At 43.2% G+C, this 17,070-nt stretch overlaps 1 protein-coding gene across 2 annotated transcripts; it reads right to left on the bottom strand.

Annotated features, from left to right (window-relative positions):
* Nucleotides 1–10,072: 10,072 nt before the first annotated feature.
* LOC136496616 (hydroxycinnamoyltransferase 1-like) lies at nucleotides 10,073–15,323 on the bottom strand. 2 transcript variants are annotated; one of them, XM_066492343.1, is made up of 3 exons: nucleotides 15,100–15,323; nucleotides 14,534–14,956; nucleotides 10,073–11,108 (listed from the first exon to the last, which is right to left on the bottom strand). In XM_066492343.1, exons 2-3 carry the CDS (start codon nucleotides 14,954–14,956, stop codon nucleotides 10,197–10,199), a joined length of 1,335 nt encoding a protein of 444 aa, XP_066348440.1. In that variant the 5' UTR covers nucleotides 15,100–15,323; the 3' UTR covers nucleotides 10,073–10,196. The 2 variants fall into 2 exon arrangements, with proteins under 2 accessions (XP_066348440.1, XP_066348439.1); XM_066492342.1 differs by lacking the exon at nucleotides 15,100–15,323 and having other exon boundaries at nucleotides 14,534–14,962.
* Nucleotides 15,324–17,070: the final 1,747 nt, after the last annotated feature.

Raw genomic sequence — 17,070 nt, 5'->3', positions numbered from 1 at the left:
GAATGGTTGAACGCAGCATCAACATTAATTTTAAGAGTCCCCTGTGACGGTCGCTTCCATCTCAAAGTTCCTTGGGCATCTGAATTCTGAACTTCAATACGAGCAGCAGGTTCTAAGGTACGTTTACCCTTCAGGTCCACATGATCCTCATGTTGCCGGATTTCCAACAGTGACCGCATGTAGCGAATGAGGAAAGTGACCGAACTAGCAATGAACGGGGATGCACCTTCATGTACCACCTTGTTTCGAATGCTCCAAATGTGCCAAAGCAACATGAAAAAATTTGCCAGTACCTCCAACGAATTGTTCAGTACCAACATAAGCAACCAGTCCGGTCCAGTCCTGACAAGATCCTCTTCTGCCGGCAAATGCCAGTGATTCCTCATGGCCTGATGAAGAGCTACTGCATGCGGACAGACTAAAAGAGCATGAAAGACATCTTCTTCCCGTGGTCCACATAATTCACAAACATCCTGCTGGTCCAGGTGACGGTATTTCTTTGCCCCTTTCGCTTGGCTGATAAGCCATGGCTGAAAGTACCGTTGGCTGATTTATTGTGAGAGAAAAATATTGTTCGTTGGCTGAAAAAGTACGGCTTATAAGCCAAGCGAACAGGGCGCTTATTAAATGGTGTACCTTTCTGTGCGTGTAACCCGTAGATCCGGTGTGAGTCTTCTCACCCTTTGCGAAGATTCACCGCTCTGTCCATGGCGCCGCAGCAGCTTGGACGGCAGTGTAGAGGCAGCTCTGGCTCGGTGAAGTCCGTAGTGGTACGGTGATGGCCCTACAGGAGCGACGACGGTGGTGGCGGGCTCATCCCGTCGCTGGCAGCACTTCTTTAGGATCGGATTAGGATTTTCTGTGGTGGGATGGTGGCTCCGTTCAACCTCGTGACCCGAGCCCAATTCCCCACTCCTCTATATATATGTGCTATACGACAGGGGCCCACCAACCAGTTAGGGTTGGGCTCCCCCGATCAGGGAGCAGAGGCAAGGGCCTAATAGGCCGTTGGGCCTATTGGTGGAGATCAACTAACATTCTCCCCCTTGATCTCATTCCATCTTTCACTTTCATATCATTTACTTTTGTTCATTCCATTACAGATTAGCGCATAGAGCATGTCTCATCATCACGGTCCATTGCCGATAGACTTAACAGCTACAATACACTACTCTATTCTAAAATAGATACTTATATTTGGGCCTTCTTTTGTCTAGGAATTTTAGACTTTTTCTTAAACCCATGCTAGCTACATGTTCTCTGAACACCATGTTCTCTGAACATGTTGGGTGGTAAGCCTTTTGTAAGCGGATCCGCGAGCATCTTTTCTGTACATATATGCTCAAGACTTATGACTTAATCCCGGACTTTATCTTTCACAACATTACTCTATGTCAATGTGTTTGACAGCACCACTTGACTTATGTTGTGAGCATACTATACTGCCAGATTATAATCGCAGTATAACTTTAAGTGGTCTATAGATGTCGTCAACCACCTCTAAACCGGGTATGAACTTCTTTAGTCAGTTCACCTGCCCATTACCTCATAACACGCTACAAACTGTCATACATTGTGGATGATATAGTGATAGTTTGCTTTGAGCTTTTCCATGAAATAGCTCCCCTTTGCGAGATGATAGAAAATCCACGTCTAGATATATATTCACTCTCACATAATCAGAATCTGAATATCCCACTATGTGGAGTCAATCAGATCTTCTATTCGTCATCATGAGGCCTTTCATTCCTTGCAAATAACGCAAGACTTTCTATATCAATTTCAGTATTCTGTTCCATAATAGCTCTAGAATCTGCCAAGTAAAAACCCGGTAACAAATGCTAAGTCAGGGCGCATACATACTTGAACATGTTGCAAGCTTCCGACAGCTGAAGCATATGAAACCACTTTCATTTGATTGCGCTCATATTGGTTCCTGGGGCATTAAAAATCTCCATATCTATCGCCCTTGACTATAGGAGCAGGTGAGGGACTACATTTATACATACTAAATTTCTTTAAGATTCTTTGTATGTATGCCTTTTGTGACAGTCCTAATACCCCTTTTCTTATATCTCGATGAATCTCGATCCCTAGAACGAATGAGACTTCACTAAGATCTTTTATATCAAGTTTTGAGGATAAAACTTCTGTCTCCTGTAGTAGACTGACATCACTACTAGCAAGTAAGATATCATCCACATATAGGACAAGGAAGATAAACTTCTCATTCTTAAACTTTACATAGACACAATTGTCATCTACATTCTCTTTAAAACCCAAAAATCTTTATTGTCTGATCAAACTTCAAGTACCACTGTCTTGAAGCTTGTTTTAATCCATAAATGGATTTCTTTAGGCGGCATCCCATTCGTTCTTTTCCTTCCATAACAAAACCTTTCGGTTGTGCCATGTAAACATTTTCCTCCAAGTCTCTGTTGAGAAATGCCGTCTTTACATCCATATGATATAATTCTTAATCGTAATGTGGCTCTAATGCCATTATGATTCTGAAGGAAACTTTACATGAGACTGGAGAAAAGGTCTCATTGTAATTAATTCCTTCTCTTTGCATATAGACTTTTGCCACAAGTCGCGCTTTATATTTCTCTATATTCCCTTGAGAGTCAAGTTTTGTTTTGTAGACCCATTTTCAGCCTACTGTTTTGGCTCTTTTAGAAATTATTTCCAAATCCCAAACTTTATTGGCATTCATCGATTTTATTTCATCTTTCATGGCCTCAAGCCACTTTGATGAATGATCACTTCTCATGGCTTCTTCAAATGAGGTGGGATCATCCTCTATTTGAAATTCCTTAGTGTTATACACTTCATAATCAGCAGAAATAGCTGATTTCTAACTCTTTGAGACCTTCTAGGGGCCTCCATATTTGGCACATCTACTGTTTGAGGCTGTTGTTGCTCCCCCTCATATGTGGCAATAGGTTCTATAGAATCCTGAAGAACAGGTTTCTCATTTTCATTCATTGTTGCCATAGGTAGAATAACAACAGGTGCTGACACCATAGTATCTTGCACTGTCGGTGCAGCGACAGCATGTAGTGAGAAAATTGGCTCATGAATCATTGGAGTGGGCGCATACACCCGATTCACTTCAAGGTCAATTTCTCGAGCTACCATGCTCCTCCTCATCTTTTCATCCTCTAGGAAAACAACGTGTCTCGTTTCCACAAACTTTGTGTGTCTCTCTGGACAGTAGAAACGAAAACCTTTTGACTTTTCTATATAGCCAAACAAATGGCAACTTACTATTTTAGGATATAACTTCCTTGTTTGGGTTAAATACTTTAGCCTCAGCAGGGCTCCCCACACACACGCAAGTGGTTAAGTGAGGGTACTCTTTCTGTCCACAACTCATACGGTGTTTTGAGCACCGACTTTCTTAATACTCTATTGAGAATATGAATAGCGGTTTTATGGCCTCCATCCATAGGCTCAACTATAAGGTGGAGTAACTTATCATATTGTTCACCATATCCATCAGGGTACGATTGATTCTTTTAGCTACTCTATTCTGCTGAGGTTCGCCCGGTGTAGAATATTGGGCTACTATGCCATTCTTTTAGGGTATGCCGACCGTAATACTCCCCCATGGTCAGACCTGACTATCTTAATCTTTAATATCTTAAATTTATCCAATGCTTCTGTTCTTTCTTTGATTGGATAAATATAGTCATAATGGGAGTAATCATTTGTGAATGTTATGAACGAATCATAACCATCCACACTCTTTATAGGAAACTGACCACAGATGTTTGTGTAAATAATCTATAAAATTTCTGCGCTTCGTTTGTCATCTTTCTTAATTTTCTTTACATACTTTTCTTTTATGCATTCTCTGTATTGTTCTAAATCTAAGAGCTCTAATGGAGGAAGAATATCTTCTTAACTTATCTTTCTATTTTTCCCCTCGAAATATGGCCTGAACGATAATGCCATAATTTCGACAATGCATCGTGAGCTCTCTTATGCCACCATTTCTAGAGTAACACTCTATCACCAGCTGCTTTATCAGCTGGGTAGCATATGTGTTTAAAGAGCCAGTGAACTGACTCTTTATTCTATCGAGGTACTCGGTGACCGTGTCATACTCTGGGATTAAGCCCACAATTGCAGGTTCAATCATGTTCTTTATCACAGCCAAATATTTCTTGTTGACAGTGACCCACTTCCTATGCACAAAGGTCATAGGACTATCTTTTGGGATTTAAAATCTCTCTCTTTAGTTGCCTAAGTGGCATCATTCTCTTTTGTCTCCCTCACCGGTACCACAAACTCAGTGGAACACGGTGAGTTGACTACCTAGTCCACCTTAAACAAGATGAAAACCAGGTCAAAACTTTTCTTAACATAAAAATAACATCATTTGCATGCCTTGATTCCAACGTTGGTCAAAATCAAAACATACAATTATTCTTATACACTAATTCTACATCACCGTTGGACAGAAATAGAATTAATGCATAAATCATTAACTTTCACAACTGTTCTTACACACTAATTCTACATCACCGTTGGGCAGAAGTAGAATTAATGCATAAATCATTAAAATTAACATCTGTTCTTATACACTAATTCTATATCACCGTTGGGCAGAAGTAGAATTAATGCATAAATCATTAACATTACGATATTGTTATTAACAACGTTGGTCAGAAAATAACAACATCATAATTTTATCAAAACTCTTTTTCTCTAATTAAATACCACATTGGTTCAAAATAACTGGAGAATCAATAATTTCTTTGGCCGTGGAAAAACTCTCTTTTCCTTGAATTTTACCCACAGGAAAAATTGCTTTTTCTATTTTCTTTAATCCATTAATCAATTTCCAGGAAATAAATATTTACTGGAAAAACTTTCTTTTTCTTCAGTTAAATATCACGTCGGTTCAAAATCACTGAAGAATATACTTTTTCTTTAGCAGCGGAAAACGTATACTCAATTTCTTGAATTTTACCCACAGGTAAAATACATTTTTCTATTTTTCTTTTGAGCTAATTTGCATTTTCAATTTTCCAGAAAAAGAAAAAACGAAACTGGGCTCTTGCTATTCCTGTGTCGGCCCAAGCCGGTCAAAACCGACTCGGCCCATCTGTCCGCGGGCGCGTAGGCCGCACCCAGGCCACAACCTGGGCCTGGGCCGGCAAAGTGCCGCGGCGCGCTCGCGCCCGCCTGGGCCGGCGACATGGCCCATTCGATCTCGGCCGTCCGTCCAGATTCGACGGCCGAGCGCGCATTTCGCTCGGATAAAACGCGACGCCGTGAGCCCCCGAGGAAAACCCTAGCTTCATTTCTCTCCGTCTGCTTCTCTCTCTTCTTCGCCGCTCTCTCCTCTCTCTACCTCAGCGCAACAGTGCCGCCACAGCGAGACACCGAGAGCCAGCGAAGCGAGAGCGACGACGGTGGAGCGGCCATGGCGCCGTCGCCGGCCCCCTCGCCGGCCCACGTGATCCCCAACGGGTGAGCACGCCGCCGTCGAGCGGCCTGGCCGCGGCGCTTCCTTAGCCGAGCCCGGCGATCCAGCTCCCTCGGCTCGGCTTCTTCTCCCGCGCCGGCGAAGGGACATCCCGACGCACGGCAAGGTAGATCCACCCCTTCCCCTTTCGGATTGAATGGTACCCGACACACAGAGGCAACCTAGCTCTGGTACCCTTGTTAGAATTGAATGGTGTACCTTTATGTGCGTGTAACCCGTAGATCCGGTGTGAGTCTTCTCACCCTTTGCGAAGATTCACCGCTCTGCCCATAGCGCCGCAGCAGCTTGGACGGCAGTGTAGAGGCAGCTCCGGCTCGGTGAAGTCCGTAGTGGTACGGTGATGGCCCTGCAGGAGCGACGGCGGTGGTGGCGGGCTCATCCCGTCGCTGGCAGCACTTCTTTAAGATCGGATTAGGTTTTCTGTGGGTGGGATGGTGGCTCCGTTCAACCTCGTGACCCGAGCCCAGTTCCCCACTCCTCTATATATATGTGCTGTGCGACAGGGGCCCACCAACCAGTTAGGGTTGGGCTCCCCCGATCAGGGAGCAGAGGCAAGGGTCCAATGGACCATTGAGCCTATTGGTGGAGATCAACTAACATGGTCGGCAAGCCATTATTGGCAGCTTTCATAGCAAAGACAGAGACCTTGGATGGCACTCGTACCTGCCATAGCTTGTTCCATCCGGCACGGCCCTGATCTGAACTTGCGCTACTGCCAGGAGCTCCAACTCTATACTGATTCCGTACCACTAACCAGTAAGCACTTCTCACAGAAAAAAAAATGCCGGTTTTCTCATAATGGCATGCAACAAAGTCAGCAGTACGCTGCTCAGGAAGCTTGATACTAAAAATCTCCGCTGCATCACAAGGATAGAAGTACCTGCGTACAGCCGTTTCATCCCAATCACCATTGTCATCAATAAGATAGTGAACCCACCTGAGCCTGTGCACATGCGACAGGGTCCAATCGGTTTAAGACCGTACTCCTTGGGCAGCCAATTATCCCACCAAATCTGGGTAGACCTTCCATCTCCTATACGATGAATCACTCCCTGTTTCAGCAGCTCTAGTCCATATTCAATTGCACACTAAGTCTGCGAGGCCTCACCAGCCGGAGCTCTATCCAGCAAATTGCCTTGAGGATAATATTTAGCTTTCAAAACCTTAGCACAAAGGCTGTCCGGTTCTCTTCAACTAAAAAGAGTTTCTCTTCAACATGTGACCATTTCCAAGTGAATTTGGAATGCTTGTATAATCCCAACGTTGAACAACGATCCCCGAACCAGGAATAATACTCTACTCAACAAAATATATGTTATAGACTCATTAAAAAACGTTCTAGGTGCTCCAACAAGCAGCCTGTTCGCTTGCTCGTAAACGATCGTAAATTTCCAGCCGGGAACTGTGTTTTTCTCTTACACCAAACCAGCCAGCAGTAAATAATCCACGATACGATACGGCCTCCCGAACAGGCTGAAGGACTAATGAAAAGTACAAACACTTTCATATCTCCCATTGTTTTCTATTGCCATGAGGGTTAAAAGCTGTTTTACAAAACTCTTTTTGTGTGTTGTAGTCACAATTTATCAACCTTAGGTATATGGGTGAAATAAACACAAAATGGGAATCCTAAAGAGCATCGAGTCTTTTGGCGAAATTCAACGCTCTATTTCTCTCATGTCCAATTCAAGCCCAAATCAACCTCTAATCCGTCCGATTTGAGTAGTAAGGTTGCCTCCTCTAACCCCATCATGGCTCAGAGACTCAGATGCGGTTAAGGTGCAAGGCTCGGGGTTTAAGGTCTCATGCAAGGATTCTGGCACGCTTATAGAAAAATCTGGTGAATCTAAGGATGCCAAGCCGGCTCAACAATGGTGGACTGGTGGCAAGTGCGGGAGGGGAGGGGTGAGGCAGCAATACTACCGCTAGCCAGGACGACAATGACGATTGGGTAAGTAGGGGCAAGGGCATCAAATTAATAGCCTGGAGGAGCCAGGTTAGCGTGTGGTGGTCATGGACAGCGGCGGGAGGGGGGTAAGGGTGCGCTGCCGAAGCCAGCGAGAGATGGTGGCAACAAGGGAGCGCGTCCAGACTTGATGAGAGCAACGTTCATATAGGCTAGGCTGCCCCAAATCCAGTTCAGTGATCGTTCACCGGCAAGGAATCCAGCGAACGCTCCTACAGACGCGTACGTCTCAACTGGCGTGCCTCCCCTCCCTGAGCGGTTATGCATGCGCTGATGTCAGCGCTGACATCAGCAAAAACTAATCAAAGTATTTATTTTGAAATTATTATAACTTCTGAACTGTGTATCCATTTTAAATTCCATCTGTACCGATATGTTCTGCACGACAAAGCGAACAAAACTAGACCTCATTTAAATATGTTTTAAATAATTTTTTCAGTAGCAATTTATATGTATTTATAATATATAAAGTTGTATTGAATAACTTACGTACATACATTATATAGAATAACTTATATACATAAGTTATACAGAATAACTTATTTATAAAAGTTATGTTTGATAACTTTTGTATATAAGTTGTGTTCCGTAACTTTTGTGTTCCCATGTTTTAGCATAAGTTATTATTTAATTCGTTCCTTATGTTTAATAATTTTTTGTGTTTCCAAGTTTTGGCATAAATTATAAGTTAATTGTTCCTTTGTGTTTAATAGCTTTTGTACATAAGTTTTGTTTTATAATTTTTGTGTTTCTAACCTTTAGGATAAGTTATATATTATAAGTTATACGTAATAAGTTTTATGTATAAGTTATATGTTATAAGTTATTATACAGAAATTAGTACTAGAAAAAATTCTTTAAAACATATATAAGTGGGATCTAGTTTTATTAGTCACGTCGCGTAGAACACACCAGTACAGACGGAATTAAAAACAGATGCACCGTTCAAAAGTTATAGTATTTTAAAATAAATGTTTCTTTTTTTATTACGTCAGCGCTTCCTAACAAAGCGCAGGAAGTGAGAGGCGCGGTACCATAAGCTGTGCGCGCGCAGTTGGTTGGCCGGTTTGGTTGAGTTGCTTCCAAAAAAGGAAAGAGGGGGATTTTTTCCAAAAAAAAATGTCTAAAAATTGATCGCTGTTTTGGATGAGCGTTCGCTGTTTAGAGGCGCTGCTAGGCTGCTGAGGTGGCTCCGATCGTGCAGCACTACCCGAAGTCGGGTGGAAACGCATTGGTGGTGGGGCCGCACAGTCGCATCTAGCGTTGGGCGGGCATGGATGGGCACTTGGAAGAAAGGGTAGGAGATAAGGGCCTTTTCATTTCTCTTATAATTCGTTTTTTTAGTTTGTTTTTTAGTTGGAATAGTATTTTTTTCTCACAACAAATCAGTTGAGATAGTGTTTTAGCTTGTTTTTTTCAGCGAAGCGAACGGGACCAAAGTATAGAAAGGGTGATTTGATATGGGCCCTTGATTTCGGATCTAACAAATAAAATATCGTGCGTTGATAGATTCTAAGAGCAACTTCTACCGTCTCTGTTTTGAACCCAAATTCTTAGATTTGGAAGCTCTCCGAAAAGGATGGTTCAGTGAAGAAATCTATCTGATTACTTCCAAATTTACTTTGGATTCTGAATTCGTTGATGTCATTGTCATTCATGGTTAAATTAATGGCCCAAAACATTCCTGTTTGCATGCTCTCTCTTCACATACTGTCAATTCTCTCCTTCTAAACCTCTATACATTATTGACAGGAAGGAGCCAATGTATTTTTTTATTAATTGAATATCCATTATAAAATATCTTTTTTTGGGCGAATGATCAACAATCTATTGTTTTAGTCCTTGAAATAAGGTGCTGTGTTCTATGTTTTGTCTCCTTTCTCATGGAGGTGCAACGATTCCGAACATACTTTTATCAAAGGCACAACAACCGGGTATTATGATCAGGCTTGCAGCAGATCCAAAGGGGTACACTGGTTGATAAGGGCTTCTCCAACACACCACCACCTTAGACTACTACCCAAACCTCCACGTCTGCTACTGCAATCCATGTCATGATGAGTAGCCTTGCAGCATGGCAGTGCCCATTGGAGAAGAGTCGATGGCTCCATCTGCCCGTGTTTTCAACCTCAGCCTCAAAACCTCAGCCTGTGTGTTCAGTTGTATCTCAGCCTGCAGCAGTTGAGGATCTTCACTTTGGCGCTCTTTTGAAGCCTCAGAAAAAGGGCGAAGATCTGCACCTGTTGTGACCCACACCTGCAGAAAGATCAAGATTGGCCACTGAGGAAACTTCAGTCAACTTGATAAGAGTTTAATCAGTTGCAATTGCAGCTCAATCTCAGCTATTTCTCCGTCGTACAGGTAGAAAAATGTGGATTGCCAAATTGCTGATAGATTATTCCATGCTCAAGTAACCCCACATCGAGTTTGCTATTGGAGTTTGTTCCTTACAATGATTTTTACTATGTTTCTTCACAGAAAATGTCTACCCTTTCTCTATAATCGATCTTTCCCCTAAAACAACTCATCTATCGGTAACCCATACAATTATAGGTTTGCCAAAAACATCCCCCAAAGGGCGCAAAAGGTAGCTCTGCAAGTCTTCAAAAGTGAAAGTGCAGCCACTGGGTTCACTTCAAACTTCAGTATTTTATCTGAGAGAATTTGGGTACAACATAAAGCCTCTCGCCCTATAACATCCTCCTTCAATAGTCGGCGCTGACATTCCGTTTAAACTTCGCAGATTAGCTTCCGGAACTTCTCCATGTGCTCAGCCTGCAACGAGATAGCAATGGACAGGCTGCCGTCTCCATTCGCACTTGGGAGGACAAACGCCAGACCTTCATATGCAATGCCGCCTGGCCCCATGAACACAGGCCGGCCCCATCCGAAGTCGGCATCATGGATAGGAAGGCGCACCCAGCTGGTGAGCCCTAGGTTCGGGCACCGGAAGGTATGTGCTCCACGCACCAGTGCTGACAAATCCGGTTGCAGCTCCAGGTAGTCCAGCGCTGAACGGCAGTAGTCATTGTCCATCCTATCCAGTGCTCCCTGGATGACTGCTGCTCCTTTTGCCAGCCCACTGGTCACCTTGCCAGCCTCAGCAAGTGGTGTCGCAGTGAAGATGACATTGCCAAAGTAACCATCTGGTAGTGGAGGCTGTAGCCGTTGTCGCCCATCAGTAGCGCAATACAACTTGGTGGGTTGTTCAGGAGGTAGGCTGCGTGCAAGGGAGACACATTTCCAGACATGTGCCGCTAGCACTGCATATGTGCTGAACCGGGGTGCACCTTCCCCTGCAGGAAGCTGTGAGCGCAGCCGGCCAAGGTCTGAGCGAGTGAGCTTGAAAATGTCCACAGCAGTGGAATTCGCAGTGGCAAGTGGCTTTGACTTGGAAGCAAGGAACTGGGGTGTGGAGGACAACATAGCTGGGGCAGGCTGGTACTCAATGTGTTGAAAAGATGGAGTTGGTGGATCACGAGCGCGAAGCAGAGTGCGGTCAATGAAGGGCATGGCAGAAATTTGAGCTCCACGACAGAGGTCAGACCATGAGTTAATGAAGTGCAAGCCAGACATGCCATCCGCGACATGGTGTTGCATGCCAACACCAAGGGAGACGCCTCCACATTTGAAATAAGTCACCTGGAACCAAGAAAAAAAAGAGAGAAATAATGTGGTCAATTCCAACCCACTTCATGAGGTTAATGCGGTATGCTGAAATATAATATCGAATGCAAAAGGACAAGTAATTGATTTGTATTCCATCATGCAACTTTCTTCGGGCACATGTGATTTCCAAGATGGATAGGATTATCCACTAGATTATTGTCCCACTGAGCTTAAAGACCAGATAAATCTTGAGGACAAGTGAAGGTAACTGATTATTTGATTTTCTATTAAAAGAAATAACTGTTGAATTGTGGAGTTGGCACAAGCTTGTCCAAGTCACTAACAAGAAAACAATTGCACCTGACAACCGATGGAACTCAAAAAAAAAAAATGGAATGACAACCAGAGATGGCAGATAATTTTAATACAGAAACATCATGTGCATGAAATGGCTCTTGCACAACGGCGTGGGTTTAAACTTGTAAATGGCCACAATGATAACGGGAGTAATATAAACCTATAAACGTAGGTTCTGGAAAGCAATTCCAAAGGACCAGTAACACATTTGTGAGTCAATCTATTGCCAATAATGAAAGAAGCTTGCAGTCTTCCACTTCATATAGCTTGTCTTCCCCAGAATGCAATACTGCTCACCTAAGACAGGGTCACCACCTGTCACTGCTTAATATTTTTATTTTCCCTTTTAAGTGATATGGAGCCCCTACTAGGCATATCTCTAAATTTATAATCGATGCTGGACACCAATATAAAGGTACAAAAATATGGTGTAATAAGGTAAAAAGAGCCTCGTGCCAAACTCTGTTATGCTACCTTCAGGTGTGAGACACAATACCTAACTCTTATGTCATACATCTAGCTCCCTGCCCACTGGTAAGATCTGTGATGCTAAATTACAGCCTAACAGATTATCCTGTATCGACGTTGTACAGTACAGCAATATTTACAATTTAAATTCAAGTTCATCAGATTATTCGCTATAAAACTGGTGATGCATCATATTCAATCAAATATTAGAAAATGAAATAGCATGTGACAATGGACCACCAGAAGGCCAGCAGGTCAGACAAGTTTCATTTAGGCAGAATTCGAAGTGAAAGCTGAATGGTGTAATCATGAAAACCTAGTCACAGAAGAATAGTTTACAACTTGCAAGAATACAAAGTTTTGCAAAGCAAAAGGGTTCACTTTTAAGACAGGAAAACTTAAGCTATTGGGCTAGTTTAAAAGTAACAATCAGACATCAATATTAAATCCAATTAAACCTATGCATATCCAAAGATAATCAAACAAATGCTGACTACATGAAGCTGCAAACTTGACCAGGCAACCTCACTTGGAAACCATGTAGGCCCTACTAGCAAGTAGCAATTTCATGTAACGATTGACACTGGTCCAATATATACAAGGCATGATTAATGCAACCTAACATTATGACTACTATAGGCACAAAAGGCATACAATAGTCAAAAGAATTGAAGTATTAATATTTAAGTCAATAGGAAAGTTCTGCACATGCTACTTGTCCATTATTGGTATGGAACCAATTAGATGATTACGGGCATAAGACACAAGCCCGAAGCACCATAGGTTGAGACAAGAAACATCCAGAGGTCAGGAATATTTAAAAAGTCCACAAGTACATAGTACTCCCTCCGTTCCAAATTATAAGTTGCTTTGACTTTTTTGGTTCATCCATTTTGCTATGTATCTAGACATATTATTATATCTAGATGCATAGCAAAATGGATGTGCCAAAAAAGTCAAAGCGACTTATAATTTGGAACGGAGGGAGTAGTACACAATTGACATTGCATGAAGCCTCATTAGTTAGGTGTCCTTCTACCGGAAAATTATCATGTTTGCTCGGAGTATGCTCTCATGACTGGCCTGCTTGACTGTTACTATGTGCTATGAAATGATGCAATCGAATGAATGCTGATATTCATTTTTGACAGTACAAGTCAATGTGGAGAAGTAAAGGATTTAAATTGAATAAAATGGTCACTTCGTGACAAGTCAGGGCATGTTTGGATACAGTGCTAATTGCTAGCTAGCTAAAACATAGCCAAAATTAGCTCTAGTGGATCCAAACAGGATAGCTAATAGGTGGGCTAATTTTTTAGCCAAACCTTCAACTAGCTAGCCAACCACAGCTAATTTGGGCTAACTTTTAGCCCCAACTAGTAACTAGCTATGTGTACCAAAAAGGCCCTCGGTTTGTGAATAAGATTGGCTACTAGCTGGTCCAGGTGAAGTAAGTTTATTTCGATGCATAATCACCAAAACAAATATGATGCCGACAGTGGCGGACCCAGGAATTGAACCGAGCCTGGGCGAAGTCAGAGGAAGTTTTTCTTCATCTTAGTATAGAACAGGGTTACAACCACAGACCACGAATATGATCACATATATGAATGCTAGGTTTTATTTTTCATGGCCGCACGTACCTAAGCACATTTTTATTAAGAAGAAAAAAGTTATAATAATGCATGATCTTAGTAAATATAGGCTTATTAAGATCAACACGGCCTCTGCAAGACTAGTCTTATAGTATGGACCCTAAGGCTCTTCTGACATTATACATCGTGCTAGCGTCCGGCAGAAGGTGGTGATGCATGTTGGCTACATGGTATCATGAAATGAAATCCCGTCAAGTGATGGTGAGTTCGTTTAATTTGCACACTATAAGGAGTAGCTATTCATTTGCTGCATAATCCTAACCTATCTAGTTTTGGATAGTGCGTCCGTACTAGACTAAGGAAATATGAAGTTACCCATAATATAACACATCCAGGAGCCACAAAATAGAAGTATGAGATACATTATTAGAGGTTTGACAGCGGCAATATAATGGTGGTAGTTTTACTAGAAAGTGATATGTGCCAGCAAGTGTCGTACGTCCGTCACCTAGCAATAGCAGGTGCTCCGCTCAGCTCAGGCTCAATTTGCTTGACGGACATTCAATTTTCTGTAGCAGCGATTGTAGAATACCACTAAAAAAGCGTTGGAGCCCGGGCAGCCGCCCACGCTCGCCGGGCCTTGGGACCGCCCTTGGATGCCGAATTTTCTTAAGCAATTCTAACCAAGGGTACTAATAAAATCCAGCCAAAACAGAGGCCCAACTCAGAACAAGACAGCGACAGCACGGGTGGGTGGGTGGGTGGGTAGAACTATGCAAGCAAGTGGTACGGTTACAGCTAATAAAAGCCAACCTAGAACACGAGGTACTCTCAGGAGAATTACATCAACCGACAAAAAAAGGCCCAGCTATCCAATCATGCACTAAACAAATAGGAGTACTACAGGTGAACCAAAATTAGTTGCCGTGCTGTTTGTGAAGACTTTGCCGTACGACTTCCAGAAAGCTATAAACAGGGGTGTCCTCAGTTTCTGTCCTTAGTCTAATCGAAACAACACTAGGAACTGAGCAAGCTCACCTGGAGCACGAGTAGAGGGAAGGCCGAGATGTCGTCGGTGTAATCCACGGTCGGGATGAGGCGTTTCAGGTCCATGGTGGGCGCGAAGTCACCGTAGTCGTCGACGGAGGCGTCGGGCGCGTCGGCCTCGACGAAGAGCACTCCCTCGCCATTGCAGTCGATCTCGACCCTCCCGTCCTCGTCCCGCGCGAGGCGGCCCGCCATCGGATAGAACGGCATGAGCGCCTCTGCCAGCGCGCGCCGCATCCGCTCGCCGTCGAAGAACCCCTCCGCCGGCGCCGCGGCGCCGTCGCGGCGGTAGAAGTAGACGCTGGGCGTGTGGAAGCGCGGCACCACGAGGTCGAGGTTGGAGTTCCACAGCCTCTGCCGCGGCGTCTCCCGCGCCGGGCGCACCATCGTCGACCGCCTCACAGTGATCGCCATCTGCATTCCATTCCATTCCACGGAACAGCTTATAAGCGCCCCCCAAAAATTCCCCACCAACAGAAGAAATAATCGAAGCTGAAAACACTGCCATGAGTTGGACTGGACTGCTAGAGGAAGAAGGGCGGCTTGCGGCGACCAACCTGAGCGAAGACGCGGCGCCGCGGATCAGATCTAGGGCGGTCGAACAGGAGAGACTCTGGACAAATCCAGCGATAGGTTTGGTGGTGGCAGCAGCTCTTGGTGGAGAGCAGCTGGTGGGAGAGTGGGGGGTGGGGCGGATTTTATAGGCGGAGATCTCGGGGGAGGCGGGCGGATCCTCTGACTTGCTCGGATTGGCTTCCGCTCCTCCCATTTTCTTCTCTTTTCTTTTCACCGCTCCTCCTCCCCTTCGGGCCGGCGCAGTGCGTCTGAAGGAGGTGGCGTGGCGACGAAGAGTGGAGTTGGGGGTTGGTGGGACGGGGACGTGGAGGCGACAGGGACGGAGCCGCGGAGACGAATTGCAATGAACATGGTCCACACTCCATCGTCAGCACACTGGACGACGCTCTGGGCCCTTCTGCACAGTAGCGGGGGCGTCGGATTAGGCTATGACCAACCGCTACATGATGGCTGGTGGTCTCAGTCGGATTTTGCATAGATCATTCGGATTACGCCCTCTGCTCCCTCCGTCTTAGAAATAGTGTCATTATAAGATTTTGCGGTCTGTGGTGATCAAAAACTTTCTTACATCTAATTAAATCTATAAAAAAAATATTAGTAATGTTTGTATCTCTAGATAAGTTTAGGATAAAAATATATCCAATGATTTATCTAACAATACTAATTATGCATCATAAATGTTAATGCTTTCTTATATATTTAGTAAAATTTAATAATATTTGACTTCTCGAGAATATGAATGATATTTTGTATAGAATGGAGGAAGCAGTGTCTGTAGAGGTACCAAAGGCTTAGTCTAACCAAAGTACTCCCTCTATAATAGGATGCAATTCTATAACAATGCTATGTTAAAGTATATCAAGTTTAACAAATTTTATATAAGTACTATTAAACTAGATGTGTATCATTAGATTTTTTATGAAACATATTTTCATGGTGTGTATATATATATATATCGTGACTGAGAATCTATCTAGAATTATATTCTTTTGGAACAGAGGTAGTACGAAGCATCTGGTCGAGCGTGCCCCGTGGAGATGGAGAGACCTCGGCACACGGAGAAAGAGACGAGTAATTTGCCGAGACAGACAGTGTATGACTGGTGTCCTGCCCTAAGATCATAGGTCCTAGACTTTGACATCTACTAGTATACATGGACAGCTGCTTTTTTTAGGCTAACTTTTTATAGGTGCGTTAAGCTTGCTAAATCACACGGTGCCTATCGGCACCCGAAATATAAGGAACATGTTGCAAACACCATGTTTGATATAGTGCCTATCGAGTAAGTATTAGACTTTTAGCCTATTTTAAAAACTTGTATAATTACACAACACCTATATAGATGACTAGATGTGTGATATCTAATTGATAAACCTTACTTGTTTTCAATTCTCGATACTGATAAATATAATCATGATGATATATTACTCGTTAGATTAACAAATTTGACGAGTGCTCAAAACACACGAGCGCCCCCACAAACGTGGCCACGTGGGCACAGGTGCAAAATTGCACCAACAAGATATTTTTGCTAGTTTTGTCGCAAACAAGTTGCTCCACTTGCGCCAACATCTAACCCGTAGTCATCCCTGTTTTTAGGGTTATCTAACAAAGGACCGGCAATTCTTCATGGTAGAATAATGTCTACTGTTACATGTGTTAAAATCCCAAACGACTCTTTTTGCAGGGGAAATTGAACAAATTCACTATATGGATCTTTTTGTAACGCAACATTTTTTTTTACAAATTTCATCGCAAAAAAAACTTTTTTTTTACAAATTGTACAAAAATTTCACAAAAATTAGTTTATTTTCATAGTAAAACACAAGAAATGGGAAAAAATCATACGTTCTAAATGGGGTCTATATAACACATGGATTTTGATATTGCACGCACACGAGAGGTGTGCTTCTTTTTTGCAAATAACTTTGTTAAAAAGCAACCTATGAAAC

The sequence above is a fragment of the Miscanthus floridulus genome, chromosome 12 (genome assembly GCF_019320115.1).
Source record: "Miscanthus floridulus cultivar M001 chromosome 12, ASM1932011v1, whole genome shotgun sequence".
Taxonomy (NCBI): Eukaryota; Viridiplantae; Streptophyta; class Magnoliopsida; order Poales; family Poaceae; genus Miscanthus; species Miscanthus floridulus.
The sequence above is the reverse complement of the archived record's forward strand: the minus strand, read 5'-3'. Positions and strand labels throughout refer to the sequence as shown.

Bases quoted from the DNA above. Each gene is read 5' to 3' on its own strand.
- LOC136496616 (XM_066492342.1), bottom strand. From the start codon at position 14,962: ATGCAGATGGCGATCACTGTGAGGCGGTCGACGATGGTGCGCCCGGCG. The intron at 11,109-14,533 runs GTGAGCTTGCTC...TCTTGGTTCCAG, and splicing joins TCCCTCTACTCGTGCTCCAG to GTGACTTATTTCAAATGTGG.